The sequence below is a fragment of the Oryctolagus cuniculus genome, chromosome 18, assembly GCF_051225735.1.
Source record: "Oryctolagus cuniculus isolate XC-2025 breed Fujian yellow rabbit chromosome 18, ASM5122573v1, whole genome shotgun sequence".
Lineage (NCBI taxonomy): Eukaryota > Metazoa > Chordata > Mammalia > Lagomorpha > Leporidae > Oryctolagus > Oryctolagus cuniculus.
The window spans coordinates 61491448-61510243 of NC_142884.1; the positions used below are offsets into that span (position 1 = coordinate 61491448).

Sequence of the window (18796 nt, forward strand, 5' to 3'; positions counted from 1 at the left end):
TTGACCTCGAAATCCATCTTTGATTGTGAGGACAGACACATCAAAAGTGCCATCTTCCAAGTCAAAAATCAGCACATTTCTGTCAGCCCCAACATTTTTGTCTAGGCCATAAGCAATAGCAGCAGCAGTTGGCTCATTGATAATTCTAAGTACATTGAGACCAGCAATGGTTCCAGCATATTTGGTTGCTTGATGCTGAGTCACTGAAGTAAGCTGACACTGTGACCACAACGTTGGTAACCATCTTCCCAAGGTAGGCTTCTGCAGTTTCCTTTATCTTTGTCCAAACCATTGATGACACCTCCTCTGGATAGAAACTTTTTGTCTTTCCCTTGTACTCTACTTGGATCTTGGGCCTGCCTGCATCATATACCACCATAAAGGGCCAGTGTTTCTTATTGGATTGGATGACAGCATCATCAAATCTGCATCCAATCATTTGGCATCAAAAACCATGTTGGTAGAGTTCATTACAGCTTGATTCTTTGCAGCATCACCGATCAGTCTTTCAGTGTCAGTAAAGGTGACATAGCTTGGGGTGGTTCAGTTGCCCTGTTCATTGGCAATTTTCTCTACTTTCACATGCTAGAAGACACCAGCACAAGAGTAGGTGGTGCCAAGATCAGTGCCAACTGCGGGTCCCTTAGACATAATTGTGTGAAGGTCCAGTTCTGTTCACAAAAAATAATATACTATAACCTGCTGAAAATGTGCCACTGACTCCAATCTTGCTGGCCATTTATTTATTTATTTTTTTAAAATTTTTTTAAAGATTGATTTTGTTTATTTGAAAGACAGTTACAGAGGTAGAGAGAGAGAAAGAGGTCTTCCATCTGCTGGTTCACTCCCCAAATAGCCGCAATGGCCAGAGTTGAGCCAGTCCAAAACCAAGAGCCAAGAGCTTCTTCCTGGTCTCCCATGTGGGTGCAGGGGCCCAAGGACTTGGGCCATCCTCTGCTGCCCTCCCTTGTTTGCATTAGCAGGGAGCTGGATTGGAAGTGGAGCAGCCAGGACTTGAACCAGCATGCATATGGGATGTCGGTGCTGCAGGCCAGGGCTTTAACCCGCTGCAACACAGCACCAGCCCCTTGCTGGCCTTTTTAAAAAAAGATTTGTGTATTTGTTTATTTGAAAGGCAAAGCATCGGGGTTGGCAGTGGGGGAGAGATCTTCCATGTACTGGTTCACTTTCCAAATGGCTACAATAGCCAGAGCTGGGCTAGTCTGAAGTCAGGAGCCAGAAACTCCATCTGGATCTCACACATGGATAGCAGGGATCCAAGCACTTGGGCAATCATTTACTGCCTTCTCAGGTGCATTATTAGGGAGCTGGTTTGGAAGTGGAGCAGCTGGAAATCGAATCAGCACTCTGATACGGGATGCTGACAGCACAAGTAGTAGCTTAACCCACTGTGCCGCAACGCCAGTTCTGTTTACTGGCCTTTTTGAGGTAGAGAGACATACCTGTATTAATCATTGGTGAGTAGGATCCAGGAGGTACAATGGATAGGTTGAGACTGATTAAAGATAAGGAGCATGAAGAAAATTGATGATGCCGGCTCTTGAACAGGATCAAGAGCATAGGTGATAGAAAGAGCCTTGTAGATTTACAGCTGAGTCTCAGGTTTGGCCTCTAGAGATAATAGGTTTGGAGTCAGTAGTAGATTATTTAGAAAAAAAGAACTAAAGGGGCCGGTGCTGTGGCGTAGCGGGTAAAGTTGCCACCTGCAGTGTTGGCATCCCATATAGGTGCTGGTACGGGTCTGGCTGCCCTCCTTCCAATCCAGCTCTCTGCTATGGCCTGGGAAAGCAGTAGAGGATGGCCCAATTCCTTGCGCCCCTGCACCCATGTGAGAGACCCAGAGGAAACTCCTGGCTCCTGGCTTCGGATCGGTGCAGCTCCAGCCTTTGCGGCCAACTGGGGAGTGAACCAGCGGATGGAAGACCTCTCTTTCTCTCTCTCTCTGCCTCTCCTTCTCTGTGTTGTAACTCTGCTTTTCAAATAAATAAATAAATCTTTAAAAGAAAAAAAAAAAAAAGAAAAACCAAACTTAAATAGGGGAAAAGCAATTCTTCTGATAATTCTAAAGTGCTTCTGAGTCCGACATCTTGACCTAAATTGAAAAGAAGTGTTTATTTTTTGACATTTTGGGTTTTGCTGATACAAAATAGTACATGCTGATATTTGACTGTACTTTGAAGTACCTGTGTATTGTTTATTCAGCTGGAGATTTAGTGTTTATTTTGTAGAATGTTTTGGGTTACAAGTCTTTGTAGAGGAAAGATTTGTATAGCATCACACGTATTAGAGGTTTCTTGAAAAGAAAGTAGTCTTCACACAGGCCAGATTTCCCCCTCATAAACTGTGCTTCAAAAGTGTAATATGGGGCTGCCGCCTGCAGTGCCGGCATCCCATACGGGCACTGGTTCGAGACCTGGCTGCTCCACTTCCCATCCAGCTCTCTGCTGTGGCCTGGGAGAGCAGTAGAAGGTGGCCTAAATCCTTGGGCCCCTGTGCCCACGTGTTAGATCCAGAAGAAGCTCTGGGCTCCTGGCTTCTGCTTGGCCCAGCTCTGGCTGTTGCTGTTTTTTGGAGAGTGAACCAACACATGGAAGATCTTTCTCTCTCTCAGTCTCTAACTTTGCCTTTCAAATAAATCAGTCAATCTTTATGCACTCACACATGTACACACACATATGTATGTATATATGTATAAAATCTCCATCCATCCCAAAGTCCCCTGGAAGTTTATCTCACTCTTTATGGTAACTTGAACATCAAGATTCCTTTCAATTTACTGTTGCTCTTTCTTCGATTTTGTCAAAGCAGAATTACTACTTTGACTGAGTCTTAGCCCAAAGCAAGAAGCTAAGGGAAGGGAAAAAGAGGGAAGCGAAGCAAATGATGAGGAAGGTGCATATATCACTTTTACTCATAATTCAGTGAGAAAACAAATCACATAAACACACACAGCTACAAAGAACAGCTAGGTATACAGTATACAGTCTGTAATTGGATGGCTGTTCTTACAGCTTATCAAATAACCTAAAAATAAATCATAGCAAAAGTGGGCTCCATAGTAATAAATAAACCATACAATGATACTATAATTCTCAACCATTTAACCTAACTTGTACTTCTTCTTCTTCTTCTTTTTTTTTTTTTAACAGGCAGAGTGGACAGTGAGAAAGAGAGACAGAGAGAAAGGTCTTCCTTTGCCGTTGGTTCACCCTCCAATGGCCGCCGTGGCTGGTGCGCTGCGGCCGGCGCATTGCGCTGATCCGATGGCAGGAGCCAGGTACTTATCCTGGTCTCCCATGGGGTGCAGGGCCCAAGCACCTGGGCCATCCTCCACTGCACTCCCTGGCCACAGCAGAGAGCTGGCCTGGAAGAGGGGCCACCGGGACAGAATCCGGCGCCCCGACCGGGACTAGAACCCGGTGTGCCGGCGCCGCTAGGCGGAGGATTAGCCTAGTGAGCCGGGGCGCCGGCCCTATTAAATTCTTTTAAAGGAAAAAAACTTATTTGAGGAACAGAGAAGAGGGAAAGAGAACAAGAGCATGTGTTCTATCTACTGGTTCATACTCCTCCCCCACCCCCACCCCCACCCCAGATGCCCTCAGTGGCTGGGGGTGGGGCCAAAGTCAGGAGCTGGGGGCACAGTCTAAGTCTCCTCCATGAGGGGTGAGTACCCAGCTACTGTAGCCATCATTGCTGCCTCTCTTGGGTCTGCATTATCAGAAAGCTGGAGTTGGGAGTCTAAGACAGGAGTTGAATCCAAGTACTTTGATGTGGGATGTAGGCATCTTAACTGCTAGGCTAAACACCTGCTTCTTACCAATAATAGTCTTTTTAAAAAAGAAAAGATTAATTTATTTGAAAGGCAGAGTTACAGAGAGAGAGAATAACAGAGATCATCCATCGCTGATTCACTCCTAAATGGCTGCAACGGCTGGAATTGGGCTAGGCTGAAGCCAGGAGCCAGGAGCTTCTTCTGGGTCTCCCACGTGGTTGCAGGAGCCCAGGCACTTAGAACATTTTTTGGTGCTTTCCCAGGTGCATTAGCAGGGAGCTGGATCGGAAGTGGAGCAGCCAGGACTGGATGGCTTAACATACCACAACACTGGCCCCAATAGTAATAGTCTTACCTTGCTTCAGTTGACACCTAAGTTTTGGCCAGTGCCAGCAGGCAGATATCTCTGAAACCTCTGAATGGGAGCTAGAACCCAGAACATCCAGCCGTGGGAGAAGTGAGAGAAGGAAAGCAGAGGACTTGCATAATTAACTGTTTTTTCCTCAAGGATTATGAAAGCACTTTGTTGCAGTTCTGACTCCCATGTTTGTTTGTCTGTTGTTTTTTAAGATTTATCTATGTATTCGAAAGGCAGAATGACAGATCTTCTATCTGCTGGTTTACTCCCCAGATGCCGCAACAACCAGGGTGAAGCCAAAAGCCAGGAATGCCATCTGGGTCTTCCACCAGGCCAGCAGGGACCCAAGCACATGGGCCATCTTCTGTCTTCCCAGGCGCATTATACGAAGCTTGATCAGAAGTGAGGCAGCTGGGGCCGGCGCTGTGGCACAGTGGTTAAAGCCCAGCCTGCAGCACTGGCATCCCATATGGGTGCCTGGTTGAGTCCTGGCTATTCCTCTTCCAGTCCAGCTCTCCCTGATGGCCTGGGAAAGCAGTGGAAGATGGCCCAAGTTCTTGGGCCCCTGCACCGTGTGGGAGACCCAGAAGAAGCTCCTGGCTTCAGATCAGCTCAACTCTGACTGTTGCGGTCATTTGGGGAGTGAACCAACAGAATGGAAGACCTCTCTCTCTGTAACTCTTTCAAATAAATAAAATAAACCATAAAAAAAAAAAAAAAAATGAGGCAGCTGAGACTCAGACCAGCACTCTGGTACAGGATGCAGGTGTCCCAAGTGGTGGCTTAACCTGCTGTGCCATAACTCTCACCCGTTCTAAAATTAGTGTTCAGTAATTCACTTGTAGCAATTACTTGTGCATGGTTTTTGTCGTTCCAGATCCTCAAATTAAAGATGCAGTTGGCAAGTAATTTTACTTGGCACTGAACTTGTACAGTTGCTAAGGATTCAGTGGAAAATAAAAGACAAAGTTCCTACTGTATTGGAACTCAAATCTACTGACTCTTGGTGAAATACAGATTAGTGAATCTTGTAGTTGGTTGAGTGCTGTTTTGTAGGAAATATTCTTTACTTTATCGTAGCCTTAAAATTCTAAACTATCAGGAACCTTCCAGGTTGCTTCAGCTAGGTGGTGTTAGGTGAAGAAGAACACCAGAACTTGGTAAGGAGGAACAGAAATAGTGCATTGTTGGTCAGGCTTTTGTTACACACAATCCTATCTTCTACTTCAGAAAATGAGCTTTTCTTTCTTACATAAGTGTACTTGGTTAGTGGATAGATAGTGGTGGATATGGACCTTCATCCTCAAAATCGAAACACTGACTTAAAGACACAGGAAAATAACTTATATGGTTCTTCATGGTAAAGCACTGTTTTTAATCAGCTTGTAATTCTAAAACTTGAATAATAAAATAAGAATCAAAAGATAGATTTCAAATCTTCAGCCTGGAACATCTCTGAAGTTACTGCCTTTGGGAGTGATAAGTGATAGGAAAGATGACTTGAATATGAGCTGGGTGTACATACTTATATATTTGGCTGTTTGCCATTGCTATAAGGCCTGCCTAAAATAGACACTATCAAAATCAAATGCCATGTGTCTTTTAATGTATTTAATCCTCCTGACAGGATTCAGAAGAAAATTTTTAAAGATTGATTTATTTGTTTATTTGAAAGGCAGAATGACAGAAAGGGAGATAGAGAAATTTGCCTTGTATGTGCCCAAATGCCTGTAATAGCCAAGGCTGGGCCAGGTGGAAGCCAGGAGCCCAGTACTCAGTCTGGGTCTCAGACATAGGTGGCAACCACCCAGGTACTTGAGCTATCACCTGCTACCTCCCAGGACGCACATTGGCCAAAAGCTGGATTAAAAACTAAGTAGCCAGAATTCAAACTAGGCACTTCAGTATAGGATGTAGGCATCCTAAGAGGTGACTTCACTGCTATGACAAATACCTACCCCATAAACCTTTCTCTTTATAAATTATCCAGCATCAGGTGTTTTGTTACTGAAACAAAATGGCTAAGATGCCCTATTTGACATCTCACTTCATATGCTCTATTAAGAGGTTACTCTCTTTTTGCTCCTCAGTGGAACTTAAATCCTTCAGTGAAAAACTTCTCCCTTGCTTCTAGTTCTCTAATGACTATGAATATGCCCAAATCACTTCTTGCTCTTCTTAGCCTCCTGCCTACTGATTATTTTCCATTTCAATGTTTGAATTTTTCAATTCCACTTTCAAGCCTAAGCTACTGCCTTCCTCCTCTAAACTCCGTCCCCATTTACTTCCAGCAGTGACAGCACCATTCTTTTCTTTCTTGGGGTCAGTATTTTGGTGGTAGTAAATCAGTTATTCTTACCAACACCAAACTGCTCTCCCTTCCTTAGCATCACATTTGTTCAAGTCCTTTGCATTTTATTTTTCTAAATAATTTCCCTGCCTGTCTATATTTTTGGCCTCCAAGAATGTGACAGATGTTTTGAGGCTGACTCCACTATTTACTAAGCATTTAACTTTAAGGTAAATTGTGTGAACTGTCATGGCCTTAGTTAATTCATCTGTTAAAGTGGGACAGTAGATATTCAAAATTTTGGGAACATAATGAAAATAAGATTAAAAAAAAGATTTATTTATTTATTGAAGGTCAGAGTTACAGTGAGAGGGAGAGAGAGACAGAGACAGAGATCTTCCATGTGCTGATTCACTCCCAGAAGGCTACAATAGCCAGGGCTGGGACAGGCCAAAGCCACGAGTTTCATCCAAGTAGTAGGGGCCCAAGGACTTGGACCATCATTTGCTGCTTTTCCCAGGCCATTAACAGAGCTGGAGTAGAAGTGGAGCAGCCAGGACATGAACTGGTGCCTATATGGGATGCCAGAGTCACAGGTGGTGGCTTTACCCACTATACTATAACGCTGGTCCAATTTAAGGGGCTGGCATTGTGGCATAGTAGACTAAGCCTCTGCCTGCAGTGCCAGCATCCCAGATAGGCACCTTCATGTCCTGTCTTCTCCTTTTCTGATCCATGTCTCATGGCCTGGGAAAGCAGTAGTAGATGGCCCAAGTGCTTGGGACCCAGCACCCACGTGGAAGACCCAGAAGAGGCTCCTGGCTCCTGCCTTTGGATAGGTCCAGCTCCAGCCATTGCAGTCTCTGGGGAGTGAACCAGTGGATGGGAAGGCCTTTCTCTCTGTCTGTCCCTCTCTCTCTGTAACTCTACCTCTCAAATAATTAAAAAAAAAAAAAAAAAAAAAAAAAAGATTTAACTTCAGTTGTAAAGTCTTAGCCATAGATTCTCAGTAGATATTTGTGGAATGAATGTTACTTTCCTTCTCCTTATAGTCATATGAGTGCATGATTAAATTATATAAGTGATAAAAAGATTATGCATCAATCCTTGAAGAATTTGGGGGGGGGTGCATTTGGCACAGCAAGTAGTGTGTCCCTTGAGATGCCTGCATCCAGTTCCTAGGTTTGAGTCTCGACTATAATTCTAATTCTAGTTTCTTGCTGAGAAGCTCTTGCTTGAGTTCAGGGCTCCCGGTCGTGGCCTGACTCATCCCTGGCTTTTGCAGGCATTTGGGAGGTGAGCTGGCAAATGGGTGATCTTTCTCTGTCTCTCTGCTTTTCAGATAAAGTGAAAGTAAATAAATAAAATACTTGAAACCTTTTTAAAATGATCACTAGTATCTGCTGTATGATCACATCAAAAAAAAATTTAAAGATTTATTTTATTTACTTGAAAGAGTTATAGAGAGAGGTAGAGACAGAGGTCTTCCATCTGCTGGTTTACTCCCCAGATGGCTACAACTGCTGGAGCTGTGCTGATCTGAAGCCAGGAGCTTCTTCCAGGTTTCCCGGATGGGTGCAGGAGCCCAAGGATTTGGGCCATCTTCTGCTGCTTTCCCAGGTCATAGCAGACAGCTGGATCAGAAGAGGAGCAGCAGGGACTAGAACCGGTGCCCATGTGGGATGCCAGCACTTCAGGCTAGGGCTTTAAATCGCTGCGCCACAGCGCTGGCCACAACACATAAAATTTTAAATATAAAATTGTTTTGTCTTGGTCTGTTTTTAATAGTTGTTTTGAGATATTCATATACCACGAAATTCACCACAGAATTGTGCAACATCACCAACCACTCTCTAATTTTAGAACACTTTCATTACTCCAAAAAGAAATCCCATACCCATTACTAGACACTACATCTTCCATCCGTCCTGCAGCTAGTAATCTATTTTCTGTCTCTGGATTGGCAGGTACTAGACAGTTCATATAAATGGAATAGATTCTGACTTTTTGTGACTGGTTTCTTTCACTCAGCTAGTGTTCAGGTTCATCATGTTGTAGTACATATCAGAACTCCATCCCATTTCAAGGCTGAACATTCCATTGTATGAACAGATCACATTTCCCTGCCTCTACACATTTTGTTTATCCAGTCTTTACTTAGTAGACATTTGGGTTATTTCCATTTTTTTTACTTTATGACTAATGCTGTGAACATTTGAAGTACAAATTTTTAAGTGGATATATGTTTTCAGTTCTCATGTATATGTGCCTAAGAGTGAAATTAGTATAAAATCTATTTGAGGGATTTGAGATTTCCTTCTATATTGGTTCTATATGGAAATTCTTTGTACTGGTCCTTACAAAGCACTGTGCTCTGTAAGTTACTTGGCATATCAGAGAAACCAATTGAAAAGAGCGTACTCTCACAAACAACAAGACTAAATGCTGTGCCCCCCCCATAGTAAAGCGTGCTTGTATTGATAGCAGAACAAATAATCCCCAAATCTCAGTGGTTTACTCTGCAAAGCATTTATTTTTATTGATTTTATATATTGGGTGGCATTATAAGAATCAGAAAAGGGAAACCTTCCCAAAATATTAAAGAAAATTTAAATTAAGTTAAATACTTGTTTCAGGAGTTTCCTGTCTACTACTTTGGGCTTGAGCCTTTAGAGTGAAGGTAAAAATGTTTCCTATTCTATTGTTCTCCCTCCCCAGCCTAAACTGAACTGAGGGAGAGAAGGAGGTCTGCAGCAGCTTAGGGAATGATGTTTCTGCCTCTGATGCCACTTAGATCAGGAGCAGATTTGACGCACTCCCTTACCTTTATGGAAGGGAATGGAAGGAAAATGGCTGAAGGAGAGCTCAGCATTGGGCATCACATGGCTAGTCTCTCAGAGATCACTAATCACTCTCCCTTTTCTTGTTTTCCAGTGAACGAGATAATTGGGAGAGACATGTCCCAGATTTCTGTTTCCCAAGGACCAGGGGTGAGCGGAGAGGCTCCCCTCTCAGATCCCAAGTCCCTGGATTTAGGAAGATCTGACGGGCTCTAGCCGGGCTCACGGCAGCCTTTGTCCGCCATCAACTTCTCAGCATGTTTCTCTCCTTGGATCTTGGGTTTCCAACTCTGCAGCCTTCAGGACCAGTGCCAGGAGTTGGACTCACCATTTTTGGGGAAAGCCGTGTTCCTCCACTTCAGGCCTTGGGTAGATTTTGTAAAAGAACAGGAGCAGCATAGGCTGTTCATGCTTTGGGAAAATGAGCTTTGCTTTTTTAAATATTTAAATAGGATACTTTTATATGATGGGTGCTTTGAGTGTGAATGCAGCAGGCTCCATTTCTGAGGTGCTGCTTTTGCAGGTGACCTGGTTGCTTATCTAGGATTGATGATTTGTAATGCTTTCTGGTCATTTGAAGGGCCCTTTAGTTTTGATGATATTTTTAAAATAAGAACTTTTGATAAAACCTTCCAGAGGCAAACAAAATTAAAAAAAATTATCCCAAGCCCACATCTATGCCTCAGAAACTCAGCATGTTTCCTGAAGCCTTTCATAGATTCATAGGAAATAAAGCCAAATGTAGCTCTTACCTCTTTATAAAAGTAAACTGTTGTTAGATAAAGTGAGAAGAGACCATTCCATCATTGAAATGTTGGAATATAAAGACATTCCAAGGCATAGCCATTTTGTAACTTTCTAGGTAATCTTCCTGCAGTCTCTCCGTACTGGTTCCATGTTGAAATTGCTTTTTTTCCCTTAGGACCTTAGCTACATATAAGGAGACTTTGGAAGGTGGGGTTTTATCTTGGTAGTTTTCATTTCTTGCCATCCTAAAAACTAGTAGGCTATGGAGTGCTCCGCTTGTTTGTGTCCTCTTTTCCCAGAACCTTTTCCAATGGAGAGCACCTGCCTTTGGCTGTCTATAACCTTTGAAGTCAGTCCCATGATGGTTAAAGCAGCTTCTTAGTCCCAACTCTTCTCTAGAGGCTGTGTCAGGAGGTAAATATAAATGAGCTATGCATCAGGATAGGCAGAGAAAATGCAGGACACTAGATGGGAAGGATTTAAGATTCACACTGGCCATGGTTATCCTTTAATGTTTACAGCCTAAAATGATTCTGGCCCATCCAGTCCCAACTGTATGACCTAAAAACCAGCCTTTTCCCCAGAAGGCATCACATTCAAAAATGAGGTGGCATCATAGACCTGGCCCTCTACACCAAAGATGTCCTGGTGCTGCTGCTGGTGAGACTGGCATCCAAGGCAGGGGCCAGCAGAACTCCAGCCTGCTGTCTACCAAAGGAGGTGCCCAAACTGGGCACTTTTTCCAAATCCTGCTCTTACCCCCACCCTAATGAGATTTGTTAACCTATTCCTGGGCCTAATTCAAAGCCCCTGTCTTTGTGATGTTTTCAGATGGATAATGTACTTTCATTTATTCAGGAAGCAAATTTTTTGAATCCCTACATGTCACTATGCTGGGTTGGTTGAAAACTTGATGTTATTCCCAGGGATTGTGGGCCCTACATGAAGGACACCCTGTCTGATGAAGCTAAGGGGCCAGCATGTTGCCCATCACCTCTAGTCAGCAGGGAGAAGCTGTTCACCCAGGATGAGAAAATATGTCTAAGGGAAGAAAAAAACAAAAACAAAACAAAAAAACCCCACCACGTGTTATTTTAGATTTCTACCCTAAAACTAGTAACAGAAAAATGTCTACTTCAGCAAATCACTCTAACCCTTCTTGAAGCTGGCTGAAACTTGATCCTGGGTTTGAAAACTCAAGGCCTCTTTTGGAGAGGCAATGGGTTAGCTTCTCAGGTGAAGTTCCAGAGACGTAACCAGACTTGCCTCCACCCTCCTGCCCCTGGTTAGCTGCCTCACATGGGGTTCTTGCAAGAGCTCCCCTTCCAAGACCCTTTGGGGGTTGCTTTGCTGCCCCCAAGAATAAAAAGCCTCTATGATCCAGAGTTGCTATGCACCAAATTTTGATGCCTTTTAAATGCCTTGATGCCTGTAGTATTAGAAGTGCTTTCCTATTTAAAATAAAGGTTAAATTTTAAAATAGAGCTTTGTATACTATGTAAGCCGTTTTATATCAGCTTTATAAAAGCTTTCATGTAAGAGTCAATATTTTTTGGCTTTGCAGATAGACTTAAATTTTTGTGCAACATAGTGATGTTAAAAGCACACATCCACTGGACTATGCAAATTGACTTCTAGTAGCAGCACTGAGCAGCTGGGCATGTGCTAGCATGAATCCCTTCCCTCTCTAACCCATGCTAGATCTTGGGTTGAGGAATGGAATGAGCAGCCTTCTGCTTTCTGGAGATGCACAGAGAAACATGGCTGAAAGAGCTTTGAAGGAAACAGATGTCCTCAGGGTCACGTGTGGTGTTGCTGCCCAGGGTACAGCCCTTTCCCATCCAGGGCCAGCCACTACCACCAGACCTTTGCTGAGCAGGGCTGTGAAGCCCTGGTTCTGACACTCAGAACAGATGGTCATCTTAAAGGCTCAGATGGGCTCAGATTGAAACCTTGTATTTTATAAAATGGATGCTTAGTAAAGAAATGGTTCTCAGTTATGTTTACAGCACTTGAGATTGTGTTTTCTTGTACATTTTGTATTTTAAAACCTTTTATAGGAGTACAGTACTCCTTACACAAATACAAAGGGAAGAAGAGCCAGCAGTTCAGGCTCCTCAGTTATAGTGCTGAAATAATAAATGGTGACAGGCTGACAGTTTGCTTGGAATTTGTCTGAATTTTCCTCCGCCTGGGGCTGATGTGGAGCACTTCACTCTGGGGGCAAAGCTAAAGGCACTGCAGCTTTTAAAAAGTCCACTTGGTTGGGAACTTCTGTTTGTTTTATGGAGGAGAGTGTAAAGTTCCAAATTCCTCCCATGGCTTCAGTTGTGCACCCTTTAACGGGTGCAAAGGACATTCCATAGTGTCTTGCTGGGTTTAGCGTAACTGGCCTCCCCAAGATGTGCGTGAAAAGTTGGCAGCAAATCTCCCTTTAAAGTTCAAGCCTGAGTCTTCATGTAGGGGCCTCCTGCCCCCTAGTGTCCTTTGGGAATTGTGCAGCACAGTTCATCAAAATAGCTTGTGGTTTTGCCATCCATGTGTCCAGCTGGGTGGGGGCCGTTCATGGTCCAACGTGGTCTGTGAGGTCCAAGTATCCTGAGGGCCAGACTTTCTCTGCCTCTCAGCCCTCTACCAAGGGTACAGAGGCTCAGATGTACTCTTGATTCTTCCAGGAGTCATACACTGAAGGTACCAGGGCTTACATTTTAAAATGAAAAGCAAGGCTGCTATGATCTGTCAGCCCCACAGTGTCTGGGCATGAGCCTTAGCCAGGGCAGACCAAAGGCTCTCCAGCTGCCACTCAATAGGCCCAGTTAGGCCATTGGGAGAAGGGTAGCCACATCCAACCCCCAGCTTTGCATGCAGGGTCTAGCCATCACCTTTGGGGTGAGCAGGCAGAGAAATAAGTAGGAGATGGAGCTGGGTCTGGTCTCCTGGGTGCTTTACGAGCGCTATGGCAAGTCAGAAAGAAGCCACTGGTTGAGTGCTGGGCCTCTGGACACTGGAGAGGCATGTTGGATCGGCAGCAGCCAGCTTACCTCCTGGGCTCCTCATCTACAAACACACCCACTCCTTGGGAGTTTGTAACACAGTGCGAGGTGGGTCACCAACAGGCATCAGACTGGTATAGTCATCAGGGGCTAGCTACAAAAGGGACACACCAGTGGGTTAGGGCAAAAGTCTAGGCTCAGCCAGGCCCTCAAGCCCTCTAGCCATACCACCTTACCTGGTAGGTTTGGAAGACACTGAGCAGATCCTTCATGCCAGCTGTGTATGGGACACCCTGCATGCGGACCAAGGCTCCTGGCTGGGACAACACTGAGGTGGGAGCAGAGGCCAGGGCAGCAGGAGGTGTGGCGAGGTAGCCCACAGTAGTGGGAGAGACAGGGGGACTAGGATGGGAAAAAATGAGGGTTTTAGCCTACTTGTGACCCAGACCAAGACCTGCCTCCCTAAAACCCTTGATTCTTCAGGGTTATCTCCAGTTTCTTTTGTAGGTGGCATCAGCCATTCTATACCTGTAATTCCTCTGACATTTCAGAATAAAGTCCAGTCTCCAACAGACCTTGAGTTATCTGCCCGAGAAAGGGCATCATAACCCTCCCTCCAAACCAGATCAAGGAGCTGGGATTGCCTGTTAGGGTTTTCTTGGCAATAGGATACCTGGGGTAGTAGGCTGTATAGTTCATGTAGAGTTGAGTGGCTGGCCCGGGGTAGTAGGCAACAGGGGTGGGGGCAGCAGGCACCCTGGCGGCTGGGAGCAGTGCCGAAGAGGAATAAAGAGCAGCTGTGTCGGTGGGAATGAGGGTTGGGGTTGCCTGGAAGGTAGCATAGGTGGGCGGCGAGAGGCCTGGAGGCAGAAGTAAGTAGAGAGTACATCTGCAAGGAGCCCAGCACTGCCCTGAGTGGGACAGCCTGGAAAGCAGGGGTTTACAACAGCCTGGCCCCCACCTGCCTCCTTACTCCTCAACCCCTGGGGCACTCACAGGGCAGCTTGCAGGGTGGAGGGGACATGCCACTGCGGCCCAGGGTGCCCCCCATCAGCACACGGCTCATCTCCTCTGTAGAGCAGGGGACCACCTCTACGTAGCGTTCCTTCATCACCTTCTTGTGGCTACGCTGAGCAGCAGCTAGGGCCCGCTCTGCTGATGTCATCTGGATGAAGGCATCGCCTGACGGCCGGCCCTGTGCATATGGTCTTGTAAGCAGTGGGCTAGGTTTAAGGGTGCCTTACCCCTAACACATACTGCTTCCTATGTTTATGTCTCCCTACTGGCAGCAGCCTTACCTGCTGGTTGAGCACCATGTGCACACCATGAGGCCGGATATCAGCTGCTGCCTCCCCCAAAAAGCTCAGGATATCTTCGATGGTGGCTGTGTAGGGCAGGCCTCGAAGGCGTACACAGTCCCTCCCCGTCCCAGGTGCCAGTGGGAAGGGGAGGGGCAGCAGTGGAGCAGTCAGTGTGGGAAGGAGTGAGCTGGATGCATAGCGGTTCAGGACCTGGTAAGCAAAGCAGCAACAGGCTGGTCATAACCAAGTGGGGCAGTAGCACAAGGAGGGACCAAAGGGGCGCCCTAGGAAGCAGCACATCTGGGTTGGGAGCCCTGGGTGCTCACCTGCTGTACCTCAGCTGCAGTGCTCCGGAAGAGTTCAATGTAACGCTTACCCAGCATGCCCTTGTGCCTGCGCAGTGCAGCCTGTGCCAGCTCTTCACAAGCAAAGAGTGCAAAGGCATCACCAGTTGGCCGGCCGTCAGGGTGGCGCACAAAGAGCAGCCCGTCAGCACCCCCAGTCACTGGGCACTCCGGCCCTAGGAAGCTTAGCACATCCGTTGGCCCAGCTGAGAAGGGGAGTCCTCGCAGCCGCAGGATCACCTGGTCTTCCCGTGACAGGAAGCGAGCCACCTCTAGTGATGTGCCTGGGTGGGGGGTGTGGGAGTCACCTGCTGACTTCATTCTTGCTCTTCCAGACACCCACCCACATAGAAAACAGAGGTAGGGGCCGAGGGGGTGTGGCAGGGAAGTGGGTTATAGATCAAGAACCAAGGGAGCTAGGCCCTGCTGTTGGGGGGACACTTACCCCCTGCGATCTTCACAAACTCCTCCCCTGTTGCTTTATATACCTGTGAGTACAAAGGGAACAACCCTTGGGTCTGGAGCCTGGCTGAGCCTTGCCCTGCTCCACTCCCAGCCCAAAGCCCCACCTCAATATAGCGGACTCCCATGTGGTGCTTGTGTCTCTGCAGTGCCAGGTCCCGCTGCTCGCTGTCCACAAAGCGGATGAGGGCCTCGCCATTTCTGCGGCCCTGGGCGTTGAGGCAGAGTGCTACACCACCCCTGCAGAGCCAGTGCTGTTAGGGCCTCCTGGGTAGGCTTGCCCTCTTGCGCCCACCCAACCTGCCACACCCACCTGGCAATGTTGAGCCCTTTGAAGAAGCGAGCCACATCCTGGTCTGATGACTGCCAGGGCAGTCCACGGGCCCGGACCACAGTCTCACTGTCCACCACATCAGCCTTGCTGCTGTGGGGGCAGGACATAGGTCAGAGCTGTCCAGCTGTTGTCACCCCCACCCCTGTTCCAAACTCACCAAGGCCCGGTCTCGTATTTCTGCTTTATCACCTCGGGCTTCGAGAACAATTGACCTGAGAGGAGATGGCATGGGTGTCAGCAAGGTCTGGTGGAGGAGAGGTCTCTCCACCAAACGCTGCAAAAACAGGGCAGTTGAAGCGATGCAGAGATGGCAAATGGTCTTCCATGTGGTCTCAGAGAAGGCCAAACCGGGGAGGACGATGTTGAGGAGTGACAGGCAGGCTTCACCCAACCCTGAGAGCAGGTGGCAGGCCCTGAGGGAAACCTTACCACTGGGCCCTTCAAGCAGGTGGAGGATGACAGCCACCATTGTCTTCACTTCCCAGACCCCAAAGTCATCCTCTGTGGCATCGGTCTCAAGTCCCAAGTCTGTGGGCAGAGAAGTAACAAATCCCAGTGTGAGAGTCCCTGGGGGCTCAGCATGAACACTGATCTGTTCACAGCTGGGCTCAAATCCCCTCCACAGACAAAGGCCAGGAAACACATTTGTTTTGGTCCAGCTAAAGCAGAGACGTGTAGACACACACCCACACTGCAAACACACCCCAACAGACACAAAGACATGGGGCACACTCAGCAACTCAGCAGATAATGCAGACTTAACATGTGTTCATTTAACCTGTCCCCAGCATGCACATACTCAGACACACGCAGCCTGTAGCCACCCTCCACCGTAACCCCGCTGGCTCAGATACCCTGTGCCATGGTGGCCACCGTGAGGTCCCTGGCAGGGCAGGTGCTTGGGTGCTGCATATGGAACTCTCTGCGGAGGTCGTAGAAGGAGAAGAAGGTGTCGGGGAGCACAAGGTTCTAGGGGCACATGGGAGTGGGTAATGAACGGGGGAACTAAGGTGCCTTGCCCACCCCCACAACATGGGGTCCAGAAACCCTATCCCACTGTGCCCTCTGTAGCATACCTTTCTGGAGGCCTCTGGGTGCAGGACCTGTCGCAACAACTGCTGCCCATCAGTGCAGAGTACGTAGGGGCCCCCGCCCAGCAGAGCCACATCCCCACTCACCAGCTGTGAGAACTGGGGACAGGGAGTGGGGAGAGAGAGACACACACATAGACTCACAGCTGGGCAGGCAGGAACTGGCGGTAGGAGGGAGGCTGCAGTTGCAAAGCTGGTTCAGCCAGATGTTCAGCCCTACCCAGCCTGGGGAGGAGGAGGCCACTCCTGCTGGGCCAGGCAGTGTCCCAACCCCCCAACCCTGCCCCAGTCCACTGTCACCTCCTCCAGGCCAAATGAGGGCAGTCACACATAACCCAAGCCCCCATCACACACACTCCAGGAGTCTGGAGTGGAGCCAGAGCAAACACCTGGTGGAGTGGGAAAAGCAGGTGGGGAGGGGCGGGGCAAAGCAGGTTAAACCTGTCTCTGACCAGGCACCACCTTCAGACAGGTGGGGGAGGCCCAGGCCTGCCTGAGGCCCAGAAGGCTCATGGTCAATGGCAGCCCCGCCTCCGGGTCCGGCCAACGAGGGACAGAGAAACTCCAAGGACAGAGCACCATACTTGGACACCAGGGGCAGCCTGAGCTTTGACCCACACCCTATCGACCGGGTGGCACTGAGCTGTTTGCTCATAGAGGGGGTGGCACTCCCGAGGCTGCCAGCTCCTCCCCCAACCTCCATGGCTGCCGGAGAACAGGTATAAGCACAGACCCACAAGCGCCCCACCCCCACCCACCCCTGCCAATTCGGTGACACTTGACAACCTAAGGCTGGCAGAGGACGGCAACCCCTCCAGCTCTCCCTGGCGCACTACCCAAGTGGGGCCTACACCGGGAGCCCTTCTGGAACCAACTCGGATTCAGCAACTGTGTTTCCTCATCGGGAACCACCATAGTTGGAAGATGAAAGAACTGGTGCGTGTAACGAACTTAAACTCATTACACTCGAGAGGCAGGCGCAGGGCTGACAAGGAAAAAGAAAAACAGCACTGGGAACCCACTCCCACCTAACCCGGAGCCGCAAGGCACCCCAGGCCTTTGCGCTCAGCAAAGCAGGTAGCCCCGAGCCGGGGTCCGAACAGCGCCCACGCCTGGCCAGTCGGCTGGGACAGGCCTGGACGAGCAGCTTAAACCTGGCGGCGTCTGCCTCTGGGGCAGACACCGCCCTACGCCCCCGCTCCAGCGGCTCCCAGGCCGGCGGGCGGGTGGAGGACGCCGGCGGCAGGAACGAGTGACCTGTGGCCAAGTCTGGCCCCTGGATCCTACGCTTCCGGCTGCCGGCTGCTCTGGGAGACCTGAGCCCGCAGGTTCCCAGAGGCGCTCCAGCCTCCCTCGCTCCCCCGCCGCCAGTGGACTTGGGGATGGATTCCCGACGCCGCTACCCCCCAACTCCTCCAGCAGGGAGCGGATCCTTGCGAAGGCTGAGCAGTAAAACGCCACCCCCCCGGGAATGAGGAGCGCACGCGGGGGTCGTTCAAAGTTTCAAACAAGACCCGGCCCTGCCGCCGGGCTCGTTGGTGGTGGCGCCCCGGGCCTCGCCTGCTGTCGCCTCTCTCGCCGACAAACGTCCCGGCGACCGGGCGGTGCCGCCACCCTCTCGGGCCGCGGCGCTCACCTGCTGCAGCACCTTGTCCAGCGACTCGGCCCGCGCCAGGCTGTCGGCACTCAGGCCGCTCGCCTCGCGACACTGCGGGCTCAGGGCGGCCGCCTCGGCGCGAACCAGCGACTTGTGCAGCGTCCCCACCTGAGAGCGGCGGAGGAATCCGATCAGCCACCGCGCCCCGCAGTGAGCTCTCCGGCCGACCCCCACCACCGCCTCTCCACCTTACCTGGCGGCTCCGCGGCTCCACCACTTGCCAGACCAGAAGGATTAAGTCCGTCTCGTCGGAGCCCAGGTCCGGTCCCAGTGCACCGGCGGTGGCCCCGAACAGGACGACCAATGACCCGGGCTCGGAGCACGGGTCCGCCGCGGGGTCTACAGCGGGATCTGGGCCTGGGGGCGGGGGAGGCGGCGGCGGCGGAGTCATGGCCGCGGAGAGGGGGGCGCTCGGCCAGACACACGCGGACCGACGAGGCGCACGCACGCACCGACCGACGGCGGACGCGGAGGAGCTTGGGCGGGACGCGGTGTGTTGGGGGAGGCACCTGCGGCCGGGCGGGCGCAGTGGGCGCCGCTGAGACCCGCCCGCGGCGCCCCGCAGGGCGGGGCGGCTGCCGGCCCC

The 18796-nt window shown here is 49.3% G+C and overlaps 2 protein-coding genes across 12 annotated transcripts in view; one reads left to right on the forward strand and one right to left on the reverse strand.

Moving 5' to 3' along the window:
• Positions 1-12186, forward strand: part of NFATC3 (nuclear factor of activated T cells 3) — a 151203-nt gene extending 139017 nt beyond the window's left edge. For all 7 annotated transcript variants that reach the window (XM_017342314.4, XM_008257512.5, XM_002711632.6 and 4 more), the window contains one exon: positions 9376-12186. In XM_017342314.4, coding sequence (XP_017197803.1) covers positions 9376-9487 — 112 coding nt within the window. In that variant the 3' untranslated portion in view covers positions 9488-12186. The remainder of the gene's footprint in view (positions 1-9375) is intronic.
• ESRP2 (epithelial splicing regulatory protein 2) lies at positions 12047-18791 on the reverse strand. Of its 5 annotated transcripts, XM_017342315.4 has the most exons (16): positions 18404-18791; positions 18190-18318; positions 16539-16652; positions 16317-16431; positions 15892-15990; positions 15620-15674; positions 15442-15552; positions 15236-15368; positions 15112-15154; positions 14649-14950; positions 14320-14532; positions 14018-14216; positions 13695-13881; positions 13258-13423; positions 13070-13175; positions 12047-12982 (listed from the first exon to the last, which is right to left on the reverse strand). In XM_017342315.4, the coding sequence occupies exons 1-15, from the start codon at positions 18599-18601 to the stop codon at positions 13086-13088; spliced, it is 2154 nt and encodes a 717-aa protein (XP_017197804.3). In that variant the 5' UTR covers positions 18602-18791; the 3' UTR covers positions 12047-12982; positions 13070-13085. The 5 variants fall into 5 exon arrangements, with proteins under 5 accessions (XP_017197804.3, XP_017197805.3, XP_089176474.1 ...); XM_017342316.4 differs by having other exon boundaries at positions 12047-13175; positions 15442-15549; XM_089320348.1 differs by having other exon boundaries at positions 12047-13175; positions 13695-13785.
• Between the last annotated feature and the right edge of the window lie 5 nt (positions 18792-18796).

What these genes read in the sequence shown, in the direction of transcription:
- ESRP2 (XM_017342315.4), bottom strand. Translation starts at nt 18,601, where the DNA reads ATGACTCCGCCGCCGCCGCCTCCCCCGCCCCCAGGCCCAGATCCCGCT. An exon ending in TGGACAAGGTGCTGCAGCAG is followed by an intron (nt 16,653 to 18,189) that starts GTGAGCGCCGCG and finishes CCCTGTCCCCAG; the next exon opens with TTCTCACAGCTGGTGAGTGG. An exon ending in CTGCAGCTGAGGTACAGCAG is followed by an intron (nt 14,533 to 14,648) that starts GTGAGCACCCAG and finishes TTTGCTTACCAG; the next exon opens with GTCCTGAACCGCTATGCATC.